The 19,990-nt window shown below is 44.7% G+C and overlaps 1 protein-coding gene across 14 annotated transcripts in view; it reads right to left on the bottom strand.

Annotated features, from left to right (window-relative positions):
* Positions 1 to 19,969, bottom strand: part of ep300b (E1A binding protein p300 b) — a 26,942-nt gene extending 6,973 nt beyond the window's left edge. The window contains exons 1-29 of one of the 14 annotated variants that reach the window (XM_062407648.1): positions 19,788 to 19,969; positions 18,590 to 18,650; positions 17,968 to 18,487; positions 15,447 to 16,030; positions 14,380 to 14,559; positions 12,733 to 13,039; positions 12,184 to 12,297; positions 11,772 to 12,011; positions 11,535 to 11,637; positions 11,280 to 11,408; positions 11,027 to 11,147; positions 10,711 to 10,894; positions 10,325 to 10,402; positions 10,092 to 10,171; positions 9,689 to 9,841; positions 9,063 to 9,575; positions 8,516 to 8,758; positions 8,193 to 8,382; positions 7,674 to 7,825; positions 5,238 to 5,477; positions 4,737 to 4,825; positions 3,591 to 3,701; positions 3,226 to 3,306; positions 2,855 to 2,911; positions 2,587 to 2,664; positions 2,004 to 2,071; positions 1,486 to 1,636; positions 720 to 980; positions 455 to 620 (exon numbers count right to left, since the gene is read on the bottom strand). In XM_062407648.1, the coding sequence (XP_062263632.1) occupies positions 455 to 620; positions 720 to 980; positions 1,486 to 1,636; positions 2,004 to 2,071; positions 2,587 to 2,664; positions 2,855 to 2,911; positions 3,226 to 3,306; positions 3,591 to 3,701; positions 4,737 to 4,825; positions 5,238 to 5,477; positions 7,674 to 7,825; positions 8,193 to 8,382; positions 8,516 to 8,758; positions 9,063 to 9,575; positions 9,689 to 9,841; positions 10,092 to 10,171; positions 10,325 to 10,402; positions 10,711 to 10,894; positions 11,027 to 11,147; positions 11,280 to 11,408; positions 11,535 to 11,637; positions 11,772 to 12,011; positions 12,184 to 12,297; positions 12,733 to 13,039; positions 14,380 to 14,559; positions 15,447 to 16,030; positions 17,968 to 18,061 (4,767 nt within the window). In that variant the 5' untranslated portion in view covers positions 18,062 to 18,487; positions 18,590 to 18,650; positions 19,788 to 19,969. Of the gene's footprint in view, positions 1 to 454; positions 621 to 719; positions 981 to 1,485; positions 1,637 to 2,003; positions 2,072 to 2,586; positions 2,665 to 2,854; positions 2,912 to 3,225; positions 3,307 to 3,590; positions 3,702 to 4,736; positions 4,826 to 5,237; positions 5,478 to 7,673; positions 7,826 to 8,192; positions 8,383 to 8,515; positions 8,759 to 9,062; positions 9,576 to 9,688; positions 9,842 to 10,091; positions 10,172 to 10,324; positions 10,403 to 10,710; positions 10,895 to 11,026; positions 11,148 to 11,279; positions 11,409 to 11,534; positions 11,638 to 11,771; positions 12,012 to 12,183; positions 12,298 to 12,732; positions 13,040 to 14,379; positions 14,560 to 15,446; positions 16,031 to 17,967; positions 18,651 to 19,787 lie in introns of all 14 variants that reach the window. The other 13 variants (XM_062407651.1, XM_062407652.1, XM_062407653.1 and 10 more) reach the window with 13 other exon arrangements.
* Positions 19,970 to 19,990: the final 21 nt, after the last annotated feature.

Raw genomic sequence — 19,990 nt, 5'->3', positions numbered from 1 at the left:
GACAGACCCGTTAAACACTCACTGTTGATGTCATTCACAAAACATAACCTTGAGATGACAATTAAGAACCCGTTACATGTCATATGATCTTTGGTAGAAGCCAGATGTTGACAGGTGTTCCACTGGTTTTTAGCAGTGGAAAAGGAGCTTTACTTTACTGATAAGACATGAGGGCATGAAATACAACAAGTTGAAACAGAGTGCCCTCTGCTGGATCATGACGGAAACCACTGCAGATGGTCTGATGTGCTTCTAGGCTGCATATGTTGAATTTGAACAGGTCATTACGGTTCAAATGAATGTTTGAATTTCAAATAGAAAGTGCCTGAACATGTGGCTTTAACTGAAAGCATCAGAACAGACAGTGAATAAAATGTGCATTGGGTCCATGAAGGTCTTGGTGGTTGGTGATGAATGCATTCAATCACATTGCTGGTTCAACAGTTTGTCTTACCTTGTAATCATGGACAATGCGCTCAGCCACAGCCTTGTCCAGCATCTTCCTGTACCACTCCTGCAGGCGTTTTGGCTTGGGGATCTTCTGGTCCATTGGATGGCAGTGAAAGATGTAATCGTCCCCTTCACTGGGTGGACAGGCCCAGATATGACCCGTTGTATACCTGGACAGGGAGACATTCATCAGTTGAAGCTATTGTAAAGAAGTTAGCTGACTTGCTTCTTCATCCACCTGCTTCCGAAGATCTAAACTCTGCTCTTACCCCTGCCTCTTGACATATTCCAGGTAGCCCAGCAGGATCTCATGGTAGACAGCCGTCCTAAGGTGTCGAGGTTTGAAGAAGTGCACGCTGTCTAGGTAAGAGATGTACACTCTTCTCTGATTGGGAGGCGGGCAGTCTGAGCCGTACTCTTGGACGTGCATGCCGAAAAAACACACATCTGCTCCGTCGATGTCCTCAAATGCAAACAAGGCTTTCATCCTGTAGGGGAAGGACTCCGACATTTCTCCAGTGTCCACAAACCTGGATTTAAAAAAAGACAGCAAAAAGCAGGGTCAGCTAAAACACCTGTGAAAGGTCATCATCACTTCTTCCCTTCTCTTTAAACCAGCTCATAATTATCAAACTTAATGTGTGACCTACTGGTGTTTATCTCCATCTTTACCACTTTGTGAAAAGTCATTTGATTTGCTTTACTCCCTTAAAGTAAATCTATAATATGATCACTCGTTAAGCTTCAATCAGATCTAGACACAACTCATCTCATTCTTAATGGAGTTATGAGACAAAGACATGAGGACACACTAGTGCTAAAGCCATTTATAGAAATCAACTCTAGGGAATGTCCGCACAATTGGGTCCAGACTTTCTTGAAAGCACGTACACCCAAACTTGATAAGCACCAGATACTCCCCTTTAACAACCTCCCATGAGGTTGTGGTATAAATAATTCACGATTCTAAATCTGTTCCAAGGAGCTTCTTCCACCACATGCACAGAATCGGCAGCAGCAGGTTGAACCTCCTACCTGGACTTCATGCCTGGCTTGACCTCCACCACCTTGTCCGAGACGTGGACGACCCGGATGGTGATATCTCCAGATTCAGGTTGGCCATGTCGCTTGAGGTAGTCGTTCACGCGCGACTCCAGATAACCCCCCAGCTTGGTCTGCGGAAGTCCTATGAAGAGACAAGAAAAGGTGTTTGATTAATGACAAATTATCATTCATTCCGTCTGCTATGTCAACATACTGGTGGCCTTGTGAAGGGAAGTGGTCATATAACACAAGACTTGTACCCTGTACTCATTTTCTTTGGTATGTGAACCGTCAACATTTTATCAGCTTTATCTGTTTTTAATTTCGGTTTAATTATTGTCCCATCTGATTGGCTATCATAAAAAACAGCTTTACTGCAGTTTCTTTTTCACTGGGGGAGCGATTTAGATCACACCAGGTTCACTTTCTGAGTCCAGCTCCTTTTTTAAATTGTTGCCATTTCATCAAAAATTGGAAAATGTGTAGATGGTGTTAAAGTGTCCACTTACTTCTAGCTGCGTATTTGTTCTCTTTCCGTGTCTTGTTCGCCTTTTTGAGGCAGCTGTCACACGTGAAGCTGTAGTTGGGGAAGAAACAAACAAATCAATACAATTTGCAGGAAACCATCTGCCCTGTCACAATAAGCACCGGTGACAGTGATAAAATGGCATTAATCAAGAGACATTTTGTTCTTTAATGTCAGTTGTTTCTTCCTCAAATGATAAAATGAGTCTGTAGTCACGTATAATTACTAACAGACCCCACATGAAGGGAAATCAAACTTTAAGACTCGCTTTTCACTCAAGCTCAAGGACACATCGTTGACAGAATAAATCAAAACTCTAAACTTTTTCTACAAACTGCTCCTCAACATGTTGAAACTGTGATTTTCTTGAGACAGAAACATCAACAGCTACACTGAAATGTGCCTTCACATGTTTCAGACATATTTTCTGCACCTTCATGATGTTTTTCCTGATTTTAAAGCTTCAGTGAAGAAAGAATCAAGAAACACAAAAGGCAAAATTCATTTTTCCAGACCCACGTGCTCATGTAACATAATGTACAGTTTGGAATGTATAGCTGGCTCACCCTGAAGGCCATATGGTGTCATGATGCAGGACACAGATCTGGTGCATTTTACGACCGCAGTCAATACATTCCACAAGCCTGAAGCAGAGAGAAGACAAAAGGGAGACACAATGTTATCGTTTGTTCTTCGACAGGAGCTACACAGTTACTGCCAAAACATTTATAACACATGGAATATAACGTCTTTTATCTCACAGCACTCATTCACCAATAACAGCCACACGGTCACGACAAAGAAAAAGGAAGTTAAAATGTTACGGGGACGTACAACTCTGGATCAAGTGTGTCATTCTTCTTTCGTTGGAACTGCTCTTTGCTGATAGACCTGTGGGAAAGATCAGAAAAACAAAAATACTGTAACCGACACACCACGGTAAAGTAAACAGTAAGAGCACATTTACGATAAGAAATAGAAATCTGTTGATTTAACTTATATTTTCTAAGATGGATGTCTGAAATACTGAAACAAAGGAATGCACATGTTTTTTAAAAAGGGGAACTCCATCAATTTTAGCCTATTGCTGTTACTTCAGAAACAATTTACAATACAATGTCGTCAGAAAGATAAAAACAACCAGTGGTAATATCTTGACTTGATTTTAAAGCTGGAAATAGAAGTTAAAAGTCTGGAAATCTTACATCTGCCGCTCTGCTTTAATGTTTCTTCTGTCTTTTAAGACTCCAAAAAAGTTTTCAGTATTTAAAGGCTTAAAATTCAACCTGCCAGATAAAACAAAATCAATAAAAAAATTTAACTATTTGTGATCTTTCATCGGATAGTTCACTGAGCTGCCGGTGGGTCAGTTACTACAACCTGATACAAGCTGAATACATACGATACTGTCAAGACTATGGAATAAGAAGATTTTTAGAACAACAAAGACATTTACTGACACTTCTAACAGCACACATGCAGGACCGGAGAAACACGACTTGAGAAACTAAATTTTATATATGACATTTTAGTCTGCTGTGTGTTAGAGGAGGAGGCGATGAGTACTTACGTCTGAGGCTGAGCGGGGTCGTCCCCAAGGGAAACGGTCTCACCCTGGATTTCATTGAAACACTTCTCACAGAAGTGGTACCTGTCAGCAAGAAGCCCATATTGTGGTGAACTACACCGATCGTCATCATCACAGCCAATCACAGAGAGGGCACGAAGAAGCAGCCGCCAATCAGGACAGGGCAGGACACACAGGAGGAGGCAGAGGGCAAGGTAGGTCGTCGCCAGGCGGAAGCAGCCAATCGTGATGCAGGGTTTTTGTGTTGGCGGGTGTTTTGATTTTGCACGCAAATTTTGGAGTGGATGATTGGTCACACCAAAGCAGGCCAATGCAGACATCACAAGCGTTAAAAGGAGGGAGAGAAGGGGAGAGGGGAAGGGGGCAAAGGGAGTTGGGGGGGGGGGGGGGGGGGGGGGTCAAAATGAATATTAAAAAAGCGTGAAATAAATCGTTACAGGTCAGACGGAGACAATGTAGAGACAGAGAGGGAGCGGGAGGACATGGAGGAGGGAAGGACGGACAGGATGTTAACAACAACCAACAGAGGACAGAGAGCCAAGGCAAAGCAAAGATTAGCGTCAGACGTCCAGTGGTAAACAACAACAACATTACAGCAACATGAGATTCCACTAGGAGCTGTGGAGGAGGGAGGGAGCGAGGATACGAGTCTTCATACATGAAAGGGTGGATGAGGAAAAATACATAAATGGTAGAGCAACAGAGACCCATCATCCTTCCTGTTCATTTATAAAGTGGGAACCTTTCTTCATGTGGTGAGCAGGGATTCACCCCCCGCATATATTAAACAGTGTCATGGAAAAGTATTGTGCCAGAAACAAAGACTAGCTGCTGAGGAAGAAGACAGGAGCCCACTTTATGAATGACGACAATGATAATGAAAATTAAAACGAAGAATGGAGATGGAGCCAGGATATTTGAAGCCAAATCAAAACTAATCTGTGATCGCACTGGTTAAAAGTTGCTATGCTGTGGGAAATATACTTAAATATAATGTGCAAAATATAACAAGACACAAAGAAGCTGATCTCATTGGCTGCAAAATGTGGAAATTTCAATAATAGTTTGTGAATACTGTTAGTGTGATACTTTTACATGCTTGTGGTCTAACGTCTCGAAAGCCCTTACCTGTTCTGGTAGCTAAAGTACGCAGCATCACGTTGGATGGTGCATAATTGTTTTCCGTAGCAGCATAGAGTTTGAGGGGAAAACTCAAACTGCAATGAGAAAAGACACAAAAAGAAACAGTTTTTTAAAACTGGCGAGGAACTGAACATATTACATCCGTCATACATGATTCATAGTTGGAACTTTATCTTGAATGCTAAAATATCTTTTTATATAAACCTACAGTCAGCAGGTGGTTAGTGAAGCTTAGCCCAAAACCATAAACACTTATTTCTACACGTTGGAAGTAAAGTTTAGTCAAGTTAGGTAGCGTGAGTTTGTAGTTTAAAATTTACCACGAGAGTTAATTTCTAAAAATGTCAAACTCTTCTTTAACAACTTAATCATGACTTGAAATTGGCTTGATAATAAAAAAGCATGTGTTCACTGATGGGAATATTTAATGTCTGTTTCTACACCTACACAATGTAAAAAAAAGCTAAACGCCTAGTGCTGCCTCACCTTCCTCCCACAACAGTATCCCAGGCCCTGCATGACCGGGTCGATCTCCGACTCAAACACCTCAGCCAGCTTGGAGCAGTACTTGTACACGCGCGACGTCTTGCGGTTGTAGAGCCAGGCGTTGTTGAACATCAGCCAGATATCATCGACATACTGCCACGGCTCCTGGTATTGCCCCGTGTCCAGCTTCCTCTTGATGGTCGACAGGTCCATGGGGTTCTTCACAATATCAAAGTAGTCCTAGGATGGGAACGAGGCCAATCCGGATTCAAGTGGAGGGTCAAGAGAAAGTTGAGGAGGGAGAGAAGAGGGTGGAACAGTTTGGCCGTCCAAGGGAAGAGGATAAGAGAGAAAAGGAGGAAGAGTATCGTCATCATCAGCGTTGTGGCCGTCAGGGGTTGATGAAGGCGTCATCGATGACCAGGCGGGACCAGAGTAGGGAGAGAAGAGGGTGCAGGGGGACAATGTTGTTGAGCGCTGCAGAGAAGAAGGTTCACGTGCAAACAGAGAGACATGACAACTTCTGCCCTCCAGCTCTCCGCTTTGCACCCTACAGTTAAAGTCCCTATCTGAGATGTGCCGCGGGGACCAGACGAACACCACCAGTCTGCCCAGTCCCCTGCAACCACAGTCAAACCATTAAAACCTGGCTTCAGGTGCATTTCATGCGATCACACTGATAAATAATGATTACAGGGTCACAAGGCGGGGTTTAGTTTCAAACAAGTACGTTAACTTATTTCCACCACAAAGTGATTAACACTGTTTGACCGCCGCGGGAATGATTCACTGCTGAGGTTTGGGAGCAAAGAAAGCTTTCAGGCCTGGGTATTGATCAGGGTGCAAAACCAAGAAGAACAGAGCAGTGGCAACAGCAACAGGCAGACAGAGATTCACTGTTTTCAGCAACATAGCAGTTGGCGTTAACAACGGCAGCAGTGCGAGGAGCAATATGATGACGGAGTTAAAGCCAACAGTGTGAAGCAAATGTAAGAGGGGCGGTTGAGCCTCCAAGTTGCTTTTCTGTTCCCGTCGTCTGCGCTCTGCTTCGCTTCCAAAGACAATATCATTTGAAAAAGCAGCAGAGGAGAGGGCGAGGAAAAGAAAAGGCCTTTTGGAGATTCAGATAAAAAGGGGGAATCGTGACTTTAAAAGGAGCAGGGTCCATCCCTTTGTCACTGTGACAATGAGAGTCAGGAAACAGACCCTCATCTCTGAATGGAACCACTCACTTTAAGCATTACCAACCTACAGACACAAATTTATATCAGAGTATTTCAATGGGTGGGGAGTAACTTTACTTTGCAATAAGGGGGCCTGATGTTTATCTGAAAATGGCGTCATACAAATTGTACAACGGTGGAAAGTTGCATCACTTGACTGTGGAGGTTCCTGAAGGAGAGGAGAGCCAATAACCTCATCACTGCTCGAAAAATGGCCTTTATCAAAACCTCACATGATAGAAGTCGGTGAAAGAACCGACACAGTCACTCTGTTATAGATACAATCAGGATTTCTAATTTTATGCAAGTAGATGAGTGGTCTAATCAAATGCTCTTTTTCCGCATGAGTTGAATGCAGTGAGGGTAAAGTTACTGTCCCACCTCTATACAATGCCCACATGAACATCAACACTACTACTGCTACTGGTGAGGAACTGAACTAGAAAGCTAGCAATGGAACACGAGGATGAAAACTACAAAATAAAAAATGCAGGTCAAATTAAAAGCTAAAACTTTATGACAAAAGGTAAAAGTCAAACATGATAAATTATGTATTTAAATGAAAGCAATTGAATCATTTAGAGTTGAGAGCAAATACTGTTCTTTCTATTGACTGTCCCAATGTGGTTTCTCCTTTTTGGATTTGGAAAGCTATTAAAGACAATCCATGATTTACCAGTAAGGCAAAATGGGTCCGGTAATATTGTGTTGTTGATTAGGTTTTTATAATTTGTGAGTTGGTGGAGGGGGATACGTTTAAAGTTAAGTCAACTTGCACTAAAAGCTGAAATGTTTGTCAAATGTTACTAGGTTTTCATGTTTTTTCAAAATCTGATTTTCATGTACGATAACATTGACTTTGACCTTTACTATAGTTTCAAAGTAAGGCAAAGTTCATAAGTCATTGCTTTGATTTACAAATGACAAGAAGTTTCAGAAAAGAGAACACAACTTCACACACAAACATACGTACGTACAAATACACTCGATCACACTCTGAAATCTCATTTTCTTCACTTCTGACATGCAATTTGGAAAAATCAACTAAAAAGGTTAAATGTACTGTAAGCAGAAATATGAAATAAATTCTGATGACAACTATGACAAAGCAGAAAAAAATAAAGATGAGAAAACAAAGGAAAACAAACAATAAAAAAAAAAACTACGTTTTAAGAGGAGTTGAAGCAAAATGGCAGCCAGTGCAGTCCCTTACCAGGTTAGTTTTGTTACTAGTTCGAATACGTACGGGTATTCCCAGTAACTGGGGGTCCACCGGCTGACGGAAGGGCAAGGACTCAGGGTCCTGCCGGTACAAAGCTTCCAGCGTGGGCATCAGAGCCTGACGCAGCTCTTCCGGCTTAAAGACTGGAAAACAAATGAGATTGTTATATGGCAGGTGAAAGAAGAAGAAAGTGGAAACACAGGCAGGAGTGGTTCTCCTCTCTGCCGGACCTGAGGATGGATGCTGGTCTAACTCCACCGACTTCATCATGCGGCATTTAACACCTGAAGGTTGGGATTGGTTTAGACAGAAGTTTTGAAGTGTAACTGATGGACCTTCTGTCCATGTCAAGGCTACGGGTCAGGATTTGCTATTTACAATGAATAACTGGGAATAAACCACGATGGTTGGACGACATGGTCAATCGTTCATTAACAACAGTTACAGTTGAGATCAGGACGAGTGGATGAAGATAGAGACTTGACGTTCATGTGAAGGCTCATAACTTACTCTTCTTCTTGCACTGGGAGCTGGCTGGGGAGCTGGTACCGGATGCTGACCCATCATCTTCCTCTTTGGGCTCCTTCTTCACCTCCGGCTTCTTGTCTTCACCTGTTGTTACAGACGACGACGTCGAGAACGAAGATGTATCCATGGGCTCTCCTTTACACCCATCCGACGAGAGCTTCTCTTTCTTTATCTGACAACAAGACGGAAGTGTCAGTATAATAGTTTCCTCCTCAATGTGATTACTTGTAAAACAGACCTTACTACTAATCAACTCAAATTTGGACATTTCCACATAATCATTAACTCAATGTGTAGAATCTTACTTCCGGTTTCTCCTCTTTCTTCACGTCACCCTGACCCTTTCCCATATTCCCTTTGCCCTCTCCTTGCGAGTCAGTCCCTTCATCTTCCTCGTCCTCCTGCTTCTTCACCTCCATTTTAACGTCTTCCTGGCTGGTAGCAGGGCCGTCTGACGGAGCTGGTTGGGAGCTGGCATCAGTGCTGCTGTTGACAGAGGCTGGGGACGATACCTGACAATCTCCTGTAAGCGAAGGCTTTGCAGATAGCTGGGACAAAAGGACAGAGATCAAGGCTTAGAAGTTTAGAAAGTTGGAAGCTTCAGGTTGATTCCCACACTCACTGCTTTTTATTGAGGTTTCTATGTAAAAAATTATAGTTTTTACTTTATTATTACATGTGAGTAAGAAGGGGAAAGGAGAAGTAGACTTAAATTCAAGCGTAACAGGGATCAAGAACCCAATGCAAAATGAGGGCTCATTTAACCAGAGTAAATGGGAAGACAAGAGCATCCCTGAACAAGGGTTTAACATGTGGTGTCTGTAGAGGATGAAAGCAGGGTGATCTACTCACTGGGGTCCTGGGCAGCTGTGGTGGCACATGAGAGTTCTGGTTGGGCACTGAAGAAGTCTGACTTGCTTGGGGGCCACAGGAAGCCGGACCCCCAAGCGTCTTCTGTGGATGCTGACCGGCCTTTTCAGAATTCACTGACTGTACTGATGGCGGCTGCTGCTGCTGCTGCTGTAAAGTTTGTTGTTGTTGTTGCTGCTGCTGCTGCTGCTGAGGTGTGCTCGGAGTGTGTGGCTGTGGGGTTTGAGAACCAGGTAACGTGGGGGGTGTTTGATGAGGTTGAGGCGTTAAGCTGCGAGCGGGTGATGGTGAGTTTGTTCGGATGGACGGGCAGTGTGGGTAGGAGTTGGGCTGGCTGGGGTTGGAGGATTGAGGCAAACTGGGTAGAGACCCAGCACCGGTGGCACTACCAGGCCCCATGGAGCCTCCAGGGTTCCCAGAGCCCGGAGCAGAAGAGGCAGACTGTGGTGCAGGACTACTGACTGGGAGGGAAGGCGGCGTTGACATCTGGTTCTGCTACAGAGGTGAGGACACAGTGGTTAGGAGTCATTTATGCAGAATATAAGATAAGATATTAAACAACTGTATGAGACATTATTCATCACTACCCATCAGTCCTCAATCCTCACCTGTGGCACTGAAGTCTGTGGCCCGGGCTGGTTCATGCCACTAGGACCAGAACCATGTCCAGGACTGGACCCGGGAAACTGGCCTTGGGGGAGGTATTGGTTCTGTAACTGTGTGGCATTGGGCTGACCCATTCTTGCTGCACCCATACCCATCTGGAAATGAGACGTCAGGGGACATGTGAAGTCTCAGATTAGACAAACTTACAGTCAGTTGAATAAAGATGACCTGTTGAAGGGCAATCTACATGTAGTTAATGTCAATGAGAACTTCATATATTAACTATGGTTCTTCTGGATATTCTGTACAATCCGGTTGGCACTTACTACATCATCTTAACTTTTGGAATCTGGTCTTAGTGCTACTCTAGGAAAATGATTTGACAGCACAGACAGTGATACTAACCTGGTTCATTGGAGAACCAAGAGGAGGGGTCGACCTCTGACCCATCGACTGCATCCCCATCTGCCCAAACTGGTTCATTCCTGAAGAGACGGAGGACAGAAAAGGTTTGTGTTTGTACTGAGGGGCAGTAGCACAAATCTCAAATCGCTAAATTAAAATGAACACAATACATTTATCTGTCTGTTCACGCAAGACCCTTTAATAATAGTTTAATGTGTAGTTATTAGATGTACCTGCTGGGTTCTGCATCCTGTTTACCATCTGATTGGGTCCGGTTGGTCGGACCATGGACGGATCGATGTGAGGACCATCTGAGAGGAGGGGAAGAGTCACAGAAATCACAAATCTTGTCTCCGGGATCACAGAATAAATACAGATGTCTTAGGGATGTGAAAGTGAGGCAAACTGGGTATACAAGTGTTTGCTCTCTTATTGCATTTCATCAACTAAAATTTCACCTGAAGATTTGAAAATGAAAATTGTGAATAAGGTTTAGAAGTAAAATTCCACGTGTTATTTGCATGCCAGCGTACTGTACACATGCATGTATGTGTGCCCATGTACACTAAGAAGTGTGTGAGGGAGGGGAGGTTAAACAAACAACTGTGTGTTTACTTACTTGGGGATTGCCCTGGCATCATGGGCGGCTGTCCCATGCTTGGAGGCCCCTGTGGGAGGCCTGGGGAGCCTAGTCCAGCTTGACCGGGCATCATGCCCTGCTTCTGGAGCCGCGTTTTCCTCTTCTCCTCCAGCTCCTTTTGGATCTTGTAGATCTTCTCTGCCAGCAGGTGGTAGTACTCCGCCTGGAGGAAGGACAATGTTATAAGGATATATCTCAAAAGCGCATAAAAAAATGCAATTTATTGCCGCTATCCTTAAAATTGAAAGCTGTGTCACATTACTAATTGTTTGTTCAGTACTTGTTGGTTTCTTACCCTACTGTTAGCTGACTCGTACATGTCACCCTCCACCTTTCGAGCGTAAGCCACCAGATTCTCCATCCGCCGATCCTTCAGTGCAGCAGGGTCGGGAGTGGGGAAGATGGCCTGTACACTGCTTCCACAAGCAAACACATACCAACACACACATAGAGGCACAAAAACAGTCAATTGAGGCCCAATGTTGAAATTTATCTCATATTCAAATGATGATTTTGGGGGGAAAACTTGTAATATGCAGCAAACTCACAGTTTGTGGACAAGGTGGTTACGGAGGTCCTGTGTAATGTCCTCATGCCAGGACTTCCTCATGCCTGGAGCCGAAGGAGGAGTTGCTGTGGGCATGGATCCCAAGCTTCCCAAACTATCATTCATCAAACTGAGAGAAACGACAGACAAGAAGAGAAACGAGGTGTAAGACTACAGCCAACACAGAACTATTTTTGACTTTGAGAAAGCCTGTATCCTGAAGTTAATAACTGTGACCAATGAAAAGCAGTCATACCTCTGTACATTCATGTTGTTGTGCAACATGGCATCTGGCAGTAGTGTAGACTGGTTGGGGGACTGCACTCCCACTCCACCATTCACTCCCATAGAGTTTGCTCCTGGGAAGACAAAGTTATGAAGTTTGAAGAATGTGGTTTGTGATTGGGAAATATCATTCTTTGTGGAATACAGTTGCTTTTAATGAGAAACTTTGATCGGAACAAGGTGAAGAGTAGGTCAGCAACAAACTAACCCATGGTATTTAGAGTCCTCATTCCGGGCTGCCCCTGCAGCCCTTGGTTTGGCATGTTGGTCGATTGTTGCTGCGGCATCTGGTTTCCCTGGTAAGTGAGACCCAGCGCAGCGTAGGCCCTCTCTATAGAGCTCGGATCAATCTGGTTTGGGGGATTCAGATTGGGCGTGTTGGACTGTCCACCTGGCACCCCCGACCCTAAAGAGTTCACCAAACCCACCCCTGCACTGTTGAGGAGCGCTGTGAAGGGAACGAGAGGGGAAAGAGGATTGACGGTAGACAGACAGAGAAAGGGTCAAAAGGATGAGCACTTGTGAATTCAAGTCGTCCATCGAGCATTTTAATGGGAGTTACAGGATTCTTTATCATTTTAAAATGTGACACACACATAGACACAGTTAGAATCACTCACACTGCTGGTTTCTCTTGTCTCCAGCGTTTTTCAATGGCAGGCAAACAGGACAGTCATGTCGTGTGCAATTCTTCCAATGAGAGATTATCTGTCTGGATGAGGCACAGTGTGCCACTGCAGAGGAAAAGACAAACATTTAGAAAGTATCGCAAACAGGAAGAGAAGTGGGGAACAAAAGGGAAGAGGAAGGAAATTTTTAAATATGAAGAGTGAAGTAGGAAGAAAAATCATAAAACAAGAAAAAGGATGAAAGAAAAAGGAGAGAGAATGTTATTGGATGAGTCATTTGGTTCAATAAAACTATGTCCAGATGGCGATTCACTGAGAGTAGGAGCAAGGAAAATGATGGTGGACCAGCCACCTCAAGAGAGAATAATTCATTCCGATACAACGAGGGCTGGGAGGATGACAAAGTTGGACATAAACTACAACAAAAACTTGTGCAGATACATTACAACTTTAAGCACCAATTCTTGTTTTAGTTTTTTCCAACTTTGTTATCCTACCAGCCTTCGTTGTATCAGAATCGGCATAATTCGGCAGACTTACCCTGGCAGGACTTGCCAGCCTGGCAATGAGTCATGTGGTTCAGCACATTCTTCATGGTGCGGCAGTGCGGCAGGTTGCACTGTCGCACTTCGCCGTTGGCTTGCTCTCTCCGCTGGCACTTGTGCGCGTGGAGCAAGAGCACCAGCTGCTGTTGTATTAGCTTCCGCTTCTCAGGGTCTGCAGTAGGAGGCGCTGTGCCGGGACCTGCCCCTACAACATTGAGCCCAACCTGCGGCCCCCCCACTGCTGCTGCTGCTCCGCCAACAGACACGCCGCCAACCGCTCCAGGTTGCTGCTGCTGAGAGGGCTTGTAATTGAGAAGAGAGAGGAGGCATGGCCATTAGACAACCATCAGGGGCAAGATAAGAGATTAATCAATTCAATGATCAATTCTTCCCAATATGTTTTACTTTTACAGCAGGAGAATACAGATACATGTATAGCAAATTTATTTTACTGAAAAGAATAATGCATAATTCAACAATCAAACACTTAAGTGCTCTGTGAAGAAAGAAGCAAATATCTGTTTAAAAACGACGCTTCATGCAAAACTGTGATTAAAAACAGAACTATATTGAAGCTGCTCTCTGTTGAAAAAAATTACAATAAGTCTGTGTTAAATTGAAGCCAAATAGCAATGAGCACAACATTATTTCCTAATGACTTAAGACGACACGTTGGTTAAAATCTTGCCCCCTAAAGTGTGCCGCCTTCTGATGATGTCATGAAACCCAGCAGGCATGACTGGTCGGTCGGGGGGGGACCAACATGCAGTCTGTCACGTCTCTACCATGATAAAAATTAAACTGATGGAAGGGGTCTGACTAATTTTCATAATTTTTCAACACTGTCATCAAAGAGCTGAACTACAATTGACACAAAGAGGAAAAAATCTCAAAGGAAATTAAAAAGCAAGACATCCATGATATTCATATATACACAAACGCACAGGAGGCCGTAAATGTCACATGACAGTCGAGCAGATGAAACACTATTATTCTTCTTTCTGCACAGTGTTTCCATCTTTTCAGGCTTTTGTTGGTACAGAAACTGGTTTGGCTACCTCTTTAATTCTCTCTCGCACACAAATAACTAAACATGCCCCCAAATAACTTGTCTGTAGTTTGAAAGCTGTAGGTACAGACAGGTCTCCAAGTTAAAAGATTGCTGGCAAGACTAACCCAATAACATGTTGACATGTTGCTATTTATGGATAGGGTTGATTATTGTGATTGCCCACTGAACGTGCCTTCAGTAGTCTACGCCGTTATGTGCACTATAAGGTGTTAAACTTCATCTGGACCATTGACGCTGCAGGATTTGTCCTGGTGCTGCTGATGATTAGTCCCATTGACACAGACAATGTGTGAGAGAGAGTAAGAAACTGTAGTTTCCTTGTAACTGATCCAGGAATGCCAGTAGGTCTTCCCTTGATATATCTGAACTGTGACTCCCTTTTGTTACCTCTGAGTGTTAAAAGGTATGGCTAGTCAAAAGGCGTGTGTGCGTTGCTTAAATATGTATTGTTCTATGTTTAACCCACTCAAGGGACTTCAGCTAAAATGTAAGCTTAATCTACAGTATTGTAAGACTGTATGGAGTTTTGTCTACATGTACAAAAGAGAAATAAAAACAAAAATATCCTACCATCCCAGACATGCCTTGACCTGGTGGCCCCTTCTTGTCCATGTTGAACTGATTGGCCATATTGTTGGGCATGCCTGCCTTATTCTGGAGCTGCGGGCCCAGCCCTGCTCCAGGCAGCCCCTGGCCAGCAGATTGGCCGTACGGACCACCATAGGGGCCCGCATTGGCCATCATACTCATCTGGACAGGAGGGTGAGGGGGGGGAATCAGTTAGGAGGAGAGACAGTGAGCAGGAAAGCACGATTTAAGCAGCCAATTTACAAACATTCAAGGAGGAAATGTCAGAGGTATTAAATGTCATTTGACACAAATTGGACTGTTTTAAAATGACTCAAAATGTCACAGAGAAAACAATTCTAGGACAACATCACTTTCCAAACACTATTGGTATTTATTCTTTCACGATTACTTCTCATTGTAGTCGTAAAATTACAATTTAACTTCTGTCTCCTCAACTTTATTTGCTCTGTGCATGAACTTAAAAACACGATCTACTGGTCACAACCAGAGCCTCACCACAGTATTTTCAGAAGCTAAAAGAATCCAATATGGTTGCTCCAACACCAGCAACAACAGGAAGTGCTTTATTAACTGTGGCTCTAGGACCAAGAGAAACTTTAAACAGTTCCTTTCTACATCTGAAGGGAAACATCTCTGAGCTTAAAAATGTGGCCGATACTAATATTTCACTTTTGCTTTTCTTAACTATAGGACATCGCCAAACGAATACTCTGGCTGCTGTTTTGTGATGCCAACCAGGGGTAAAAGCATCCATGCCATGCAGTCAGATAAATATATAGAAATTTCTCCAGGTAATAGTTATTTTTTGTACCTCCTTCACAACACACACACACCCATTGATTTTAAGTAGCAATATCCTTTCTCGTGTTCTGCATCTACACAACGCAGCGGACTGTGACAAACAAGCACCCAACAATAATATAAAATAGATAATTATTACGTTTTCAAATTTAAAATGTGTTTTAACAGAACTGATAATCTGCCATCATGTAGCTGCCTCTAAGAGGTGGAAAGTGTGTGTTGGCTGCTGCTTTGAGTGTAATTACCTTGTTCAGTGCTCCAGGTTGCTGTGGTCTCATCCCTGCTTGACCCCCTGGTCCCATTGGCCCCTGCTGCAGGGTTTCTGCCAACAGGTTACTACTGTTACCCATGCCTCCATTGCCAGGGTAACCCATTCTCGGCGAGCCATTCATCACCTGCCCCCCCATCAGCCCCTGCTGTCCAGTGTTACCCTTCTGGTTACCCATCATGGAAGCTGCTCGATTGTGAGCTGCCATCCCTCCAACCATCCCAACCTGCTGCATTAATCCAGGTTGCTGCTGCTGGCCCTGGGGGGGCATGGATTGAGGTCCACCCGGGGAAACCCCCATCATCCCCATGGAAGCCCCAGGTGCATTGCTGTTGGAAGTGGGGCCACCCTGCTGTGATGGGGCTCCAGCTCGCAAGAGTTCAGACAGCTGTTTGTGTTTGGCAGCTGCATCCTGGCCTCCTCCCAAACCAATCCCTCCTCCGATACCTCCGAGACTGGTATGGAGTTGGCTGGCATCCCCTCCGTTGGTCAGACCCAGGTCCGAGGAGCTGATCAGCTCATCTGGGAGGTCGTGCTCCAGGTCAAAGAATGAACCAAAATCTAGACACGGGGGGAAGAAGTATTAAAATCCTACCGACTTCACAGCTCAGGAAAGCAAAACATCTACTATCTGTACTACATATGATACTTAGAGCCAAGATTTATTGAATGTACGGCTCAGATATTAGTTTGAAAACCATCAAGCACCCATCTGGAGCCCATAGATAGGCAGCCAGTGCATAAGTAACTGTCTCAAACAGCCTCCCGTGCATCAGTCTGTGGTTTGATATAGTGCCAAACATGGTGAGTGAATGCAGTAGGGTCAGGGTGAGAAGCCACAGAGGGGTAAACACTACAGTACCTAGAGAGGTGTGTGCATTGGGTAGACTGTACAGCTATGTTGTAGAGCAAGACACAAACACAGGAATCAGAAGTCCTTTCCACAAATTAAAAAGGGGAAAGCCATTTGTGAATATGCTCCAAACGTCAAGACGCAGAAAGTTGTAAATACATTGTATGCATGATTGATTTAGATTTTTTTAATGCTGGTTACTGACATGTCTCACTAAATTATCCTGCAAACCACTTTAACAGTTCACGTTTTCGCTGCATTAGACTTGAAGGTATTGAGGGAATTCAAACATGCTTCAAGCCTGATATTCAAACTTGTGTTTTCTCACGGAGTTGAGCCAGTGGTGTGGTTGTGGCTACCAATCTCTACTGAGTCCACATTTCTATGACCTTTTTTGTTCTGCTATTTTATATATATATATATATATACAGATATAGTGTGATTTACAGATTCGTCCCAAACACACTACTCATTGGCTCGGTTTCTATTTATAACAGGATGCAAACTAAAGGGGATGGTGGCAGGAGTTTACAGCTTCTTGCTCAACATGTGCAAACGCATTGGTTTGCAGTAATACTTTATTTCACAATCCAGACGAGAGGCGTTCGAGTGCTCTGCCTTGGTGGAGACTTTCAAAAAAAAGTCAACTGCAGCGCAGGGTCGACGTGCAGCTCCAGACAATGGAGGCTGAAAGAGAATGGGCTTCGACGGGGGAACAATACTGAGAAAGTAGAGGCTGTCGATCGAAATGCTTGAAAAGACCCCGCGTTTCTGAGTCGACGGTTGAATTGAATTTGCGCTTCGGTTTAAAAAGCAGAAACACTTTGAATTCACACGCAGCCGCACGTTCAGCTCTGAGACGTTTAGCGCAACTTTTGACGAAGTGTCGAACAATAGCTAGCTGGTTTCACAACCGCTCACGAAACAGAGCTTTCTTTTTTACTGTTTACAACACGTTAAGTACACGGAACTGGTGACCATGAAAATATCTAGCTTCACGGCCACAGGAGGAGTCGCTAACACGTAGAAAAAATGTCACATTCGTGATCAGTGTGACGCTAATCGTCACTTATTTCCTTGGCTAGCAGCTACCGAGCTCAGCTGAGCCGGTCCAGCAAGGAACCTAGCTCGTTAGCTAGCTCGCTCCGTTACTTTCTCCTAAAGCTGTTCTGGAAATAGCATTTTGTCCCTTTGTTCGCGGAGCGTGTGTGAAACGGGACTTTCGACGTGCTCGCGCCCTCGTGCTTCCACTTGATTTACTAGCGAGGCAGCGGGGGAAGTTGAAGCAAACTGGGGTGACTCGACTCTTCCATTGTTTGGAGGTGGATGTTGTAGTTCGGAGCTAGTTAGCCTGTTGAGGCTAACGCATCAAAACACCGCTGCTGGAAAGTTGCTGCTAGCACCGGCCCCACATCGTGTTTCTCCTCTTAGAGATCGACATGTCGACACAGATCTTTAACCACACGACTCTGTTTTCAACCAAACCACCAACCCACTCACGTTTAAATGCATTAATTATGTAGCATCTCTGTTTCACAAGTTGCAGGGAAACTCTGCAGGCTCCTCAGACACTGAGCAGCAATTCATGCACAAACACACTGAAAGTTAGTATTATAGTTTTTTCGAATGCATGCAATATATTTACCATTTCCATCACTGGCAGACACGGAGAGAGCCGGAGAGGACAGCTTGGGCCTCTTAGCTGAAGGCGGGCCGGACTCCAGGACATTATCGGCCATATTTTTGACGAATTAAAAATGCAGTAGGTCCACGGAGGGCAAACGTATTTCCCCTAATTTGAGTCTCCTTGTGCCTTAAAGAAGCTCTTCTGATCGTTCCCCCACCGCTCGGGGGACGGTAGGGGAGAAGACAGCGGGACTGGACTCCTTCCCTCTCGGTTCAGTCCTCTCTGCAGATATCAGTCCCCCTCCCCTGGCGGAGATTTCGTTTCTTCACAGATTTGAGGTGGAGGAGGTGGGAACGTGGAGTCGGCAAAAAGGCAAGCGTGCGGCCCTCTGACAACCTCATGTAGCCTCCTCTACGACGCTAGACTGTCCCAAGATCCGTCCTCCATGGTGCACGCAGTCCTGTCCGCCATCGTCGGCGGAGAAACCCTCTACTTCACACCTGAAACGCTCCAGGAGTGTGTCGCTGCAAAATGGAAACTGTGCTCCCAAAAAGAAAAAGCCAGGGGTTGTCCCGTGTTAACTTCTGGAGGCAGATATCTCAAGCAACAGTTATGAGGTCCTCTGTGAGCTTTTCTTTACCTGAGCAGACATCTCCCTGCCACAGATTCCTTTATGTTCCCAAACCAAGAAGGCAGTCGGTCTGTTTGGAGGAGACCACAGTTAAAATACAGTTAAAAGTGTAAGCGGTGTTCTCATGTGCAAAACACAGAGAAATAACTCATTACATTGGTTTGGCAAAGAGATGGAAGCATAAAAAAATCAGCGGAGTCCCACGCGTTGCAATCACTCAGGTAAAAAGATCATCTATTGCAGATGTCTACTCCCAAACGTGGAGTTTCTCAGTTGCATGTGCATGCAGACCAGAATGTGCACTTAGTGTTTGACCATGCAAGGCACTGGGTCAGGGAGAACACACTCGTATTGCACACTTGGTGGTTGCAAACCCCTTTTGCAGTCAGCGGGGATCGAAAATACAAAATCTTGCACACCGACAAAAAAAATATATATATAAGAAATCACTGCTCCTGTGCAGTTGATGCAATAACGTGAAAATAAATCACAGCGCTAATTGGCAATCAGTGGCCAGTCAGATTGATCCAATTAGTTGTATTTTGCAGAGGACGGCGTGTGGGGGGGCTCCAGATGAGGTTCCTCCTCCGCTCGATGTAAAACTCCCAGATATTATTAAAAAACAGTTAAACACCACCCCCCCCTCCTCCGGAGCACAAACATGGGTCTATATACTTGTCGGTCGCTGGAGGTCTTGGTCATGCAGCCGAAGAGGAACAGAAAAGCGCGTAATAAAAAAAAAAATTCTCAAAAAAAAGAAGGGACAGGAGCGCGGCGGAGGCGACGGGAGAAAATGTGATAAAATGTGGCGGTGAGAGGTGATGGCTGTTCGGAAGCGGAAAGCTCCGGATCGGCACGATGATGTTGACACCCCCGGAAAATCTCTCCAAATCCTCGGGTTGACTCTTTGTGATGGAGATTGCCCCCCTTCTCTTTAAACGCGTCTCTCTCTCCACCTCTCCCTCCTGCCCGGCAGCAATTTATTTATATAATTGTCTATGCGGACTCTTCGCTTCCTCCGCCACGGACACATAATGATTTTTCATGTTGCCGTTTTTTCCCCCCCGTTTCCCGCAGGTTTTTCCTGGTTCTAACACACGGCTCTCTTCCGCCTCCCCTCTCCGCACAAACACCCCCTTCCTCGGATTTCTCGGAGTATTTCCTTCTCATGCAGACATACATGTAGATACTGATATTTATTTATCACCCGCTGGCTTTTCCCTCCGCCGCCGCCGTCTTCTGATCGGTCTCCTCGGCGATGCTTCTTCGCTCTCCCCGGTAACACGGACGGGATCTCGCCGCGCTTTCCTCCACCGGCGGTTCCCGGAGCGGCAGACCTCGGTAGCCGGAGTCGCTCCTTCTCTCGGTTATCTCCTCCTGTTTCTGTCCGCACAAACAAAATGGCGGCTT

Source organism: Platichthys flesus, chromosome 16 (assembly GCF_949316205.1).
Source record: "Platichthys flesus chromosome 16, fPlaFle2.1, whole genome shotgun sequence".
In the NCBI taxonomy this organism is placed as follows: Eukaryota; Metazoa; Chordata; class Actinopteri; order Pleuronectiformes; family Pleuronectidae; genus Platichthys; species Platichthys flesus.
Note: the sequence above shows the minus strand (reverse complement) of the source record. Positions and strands in the feature narration are given on the sequence as shown.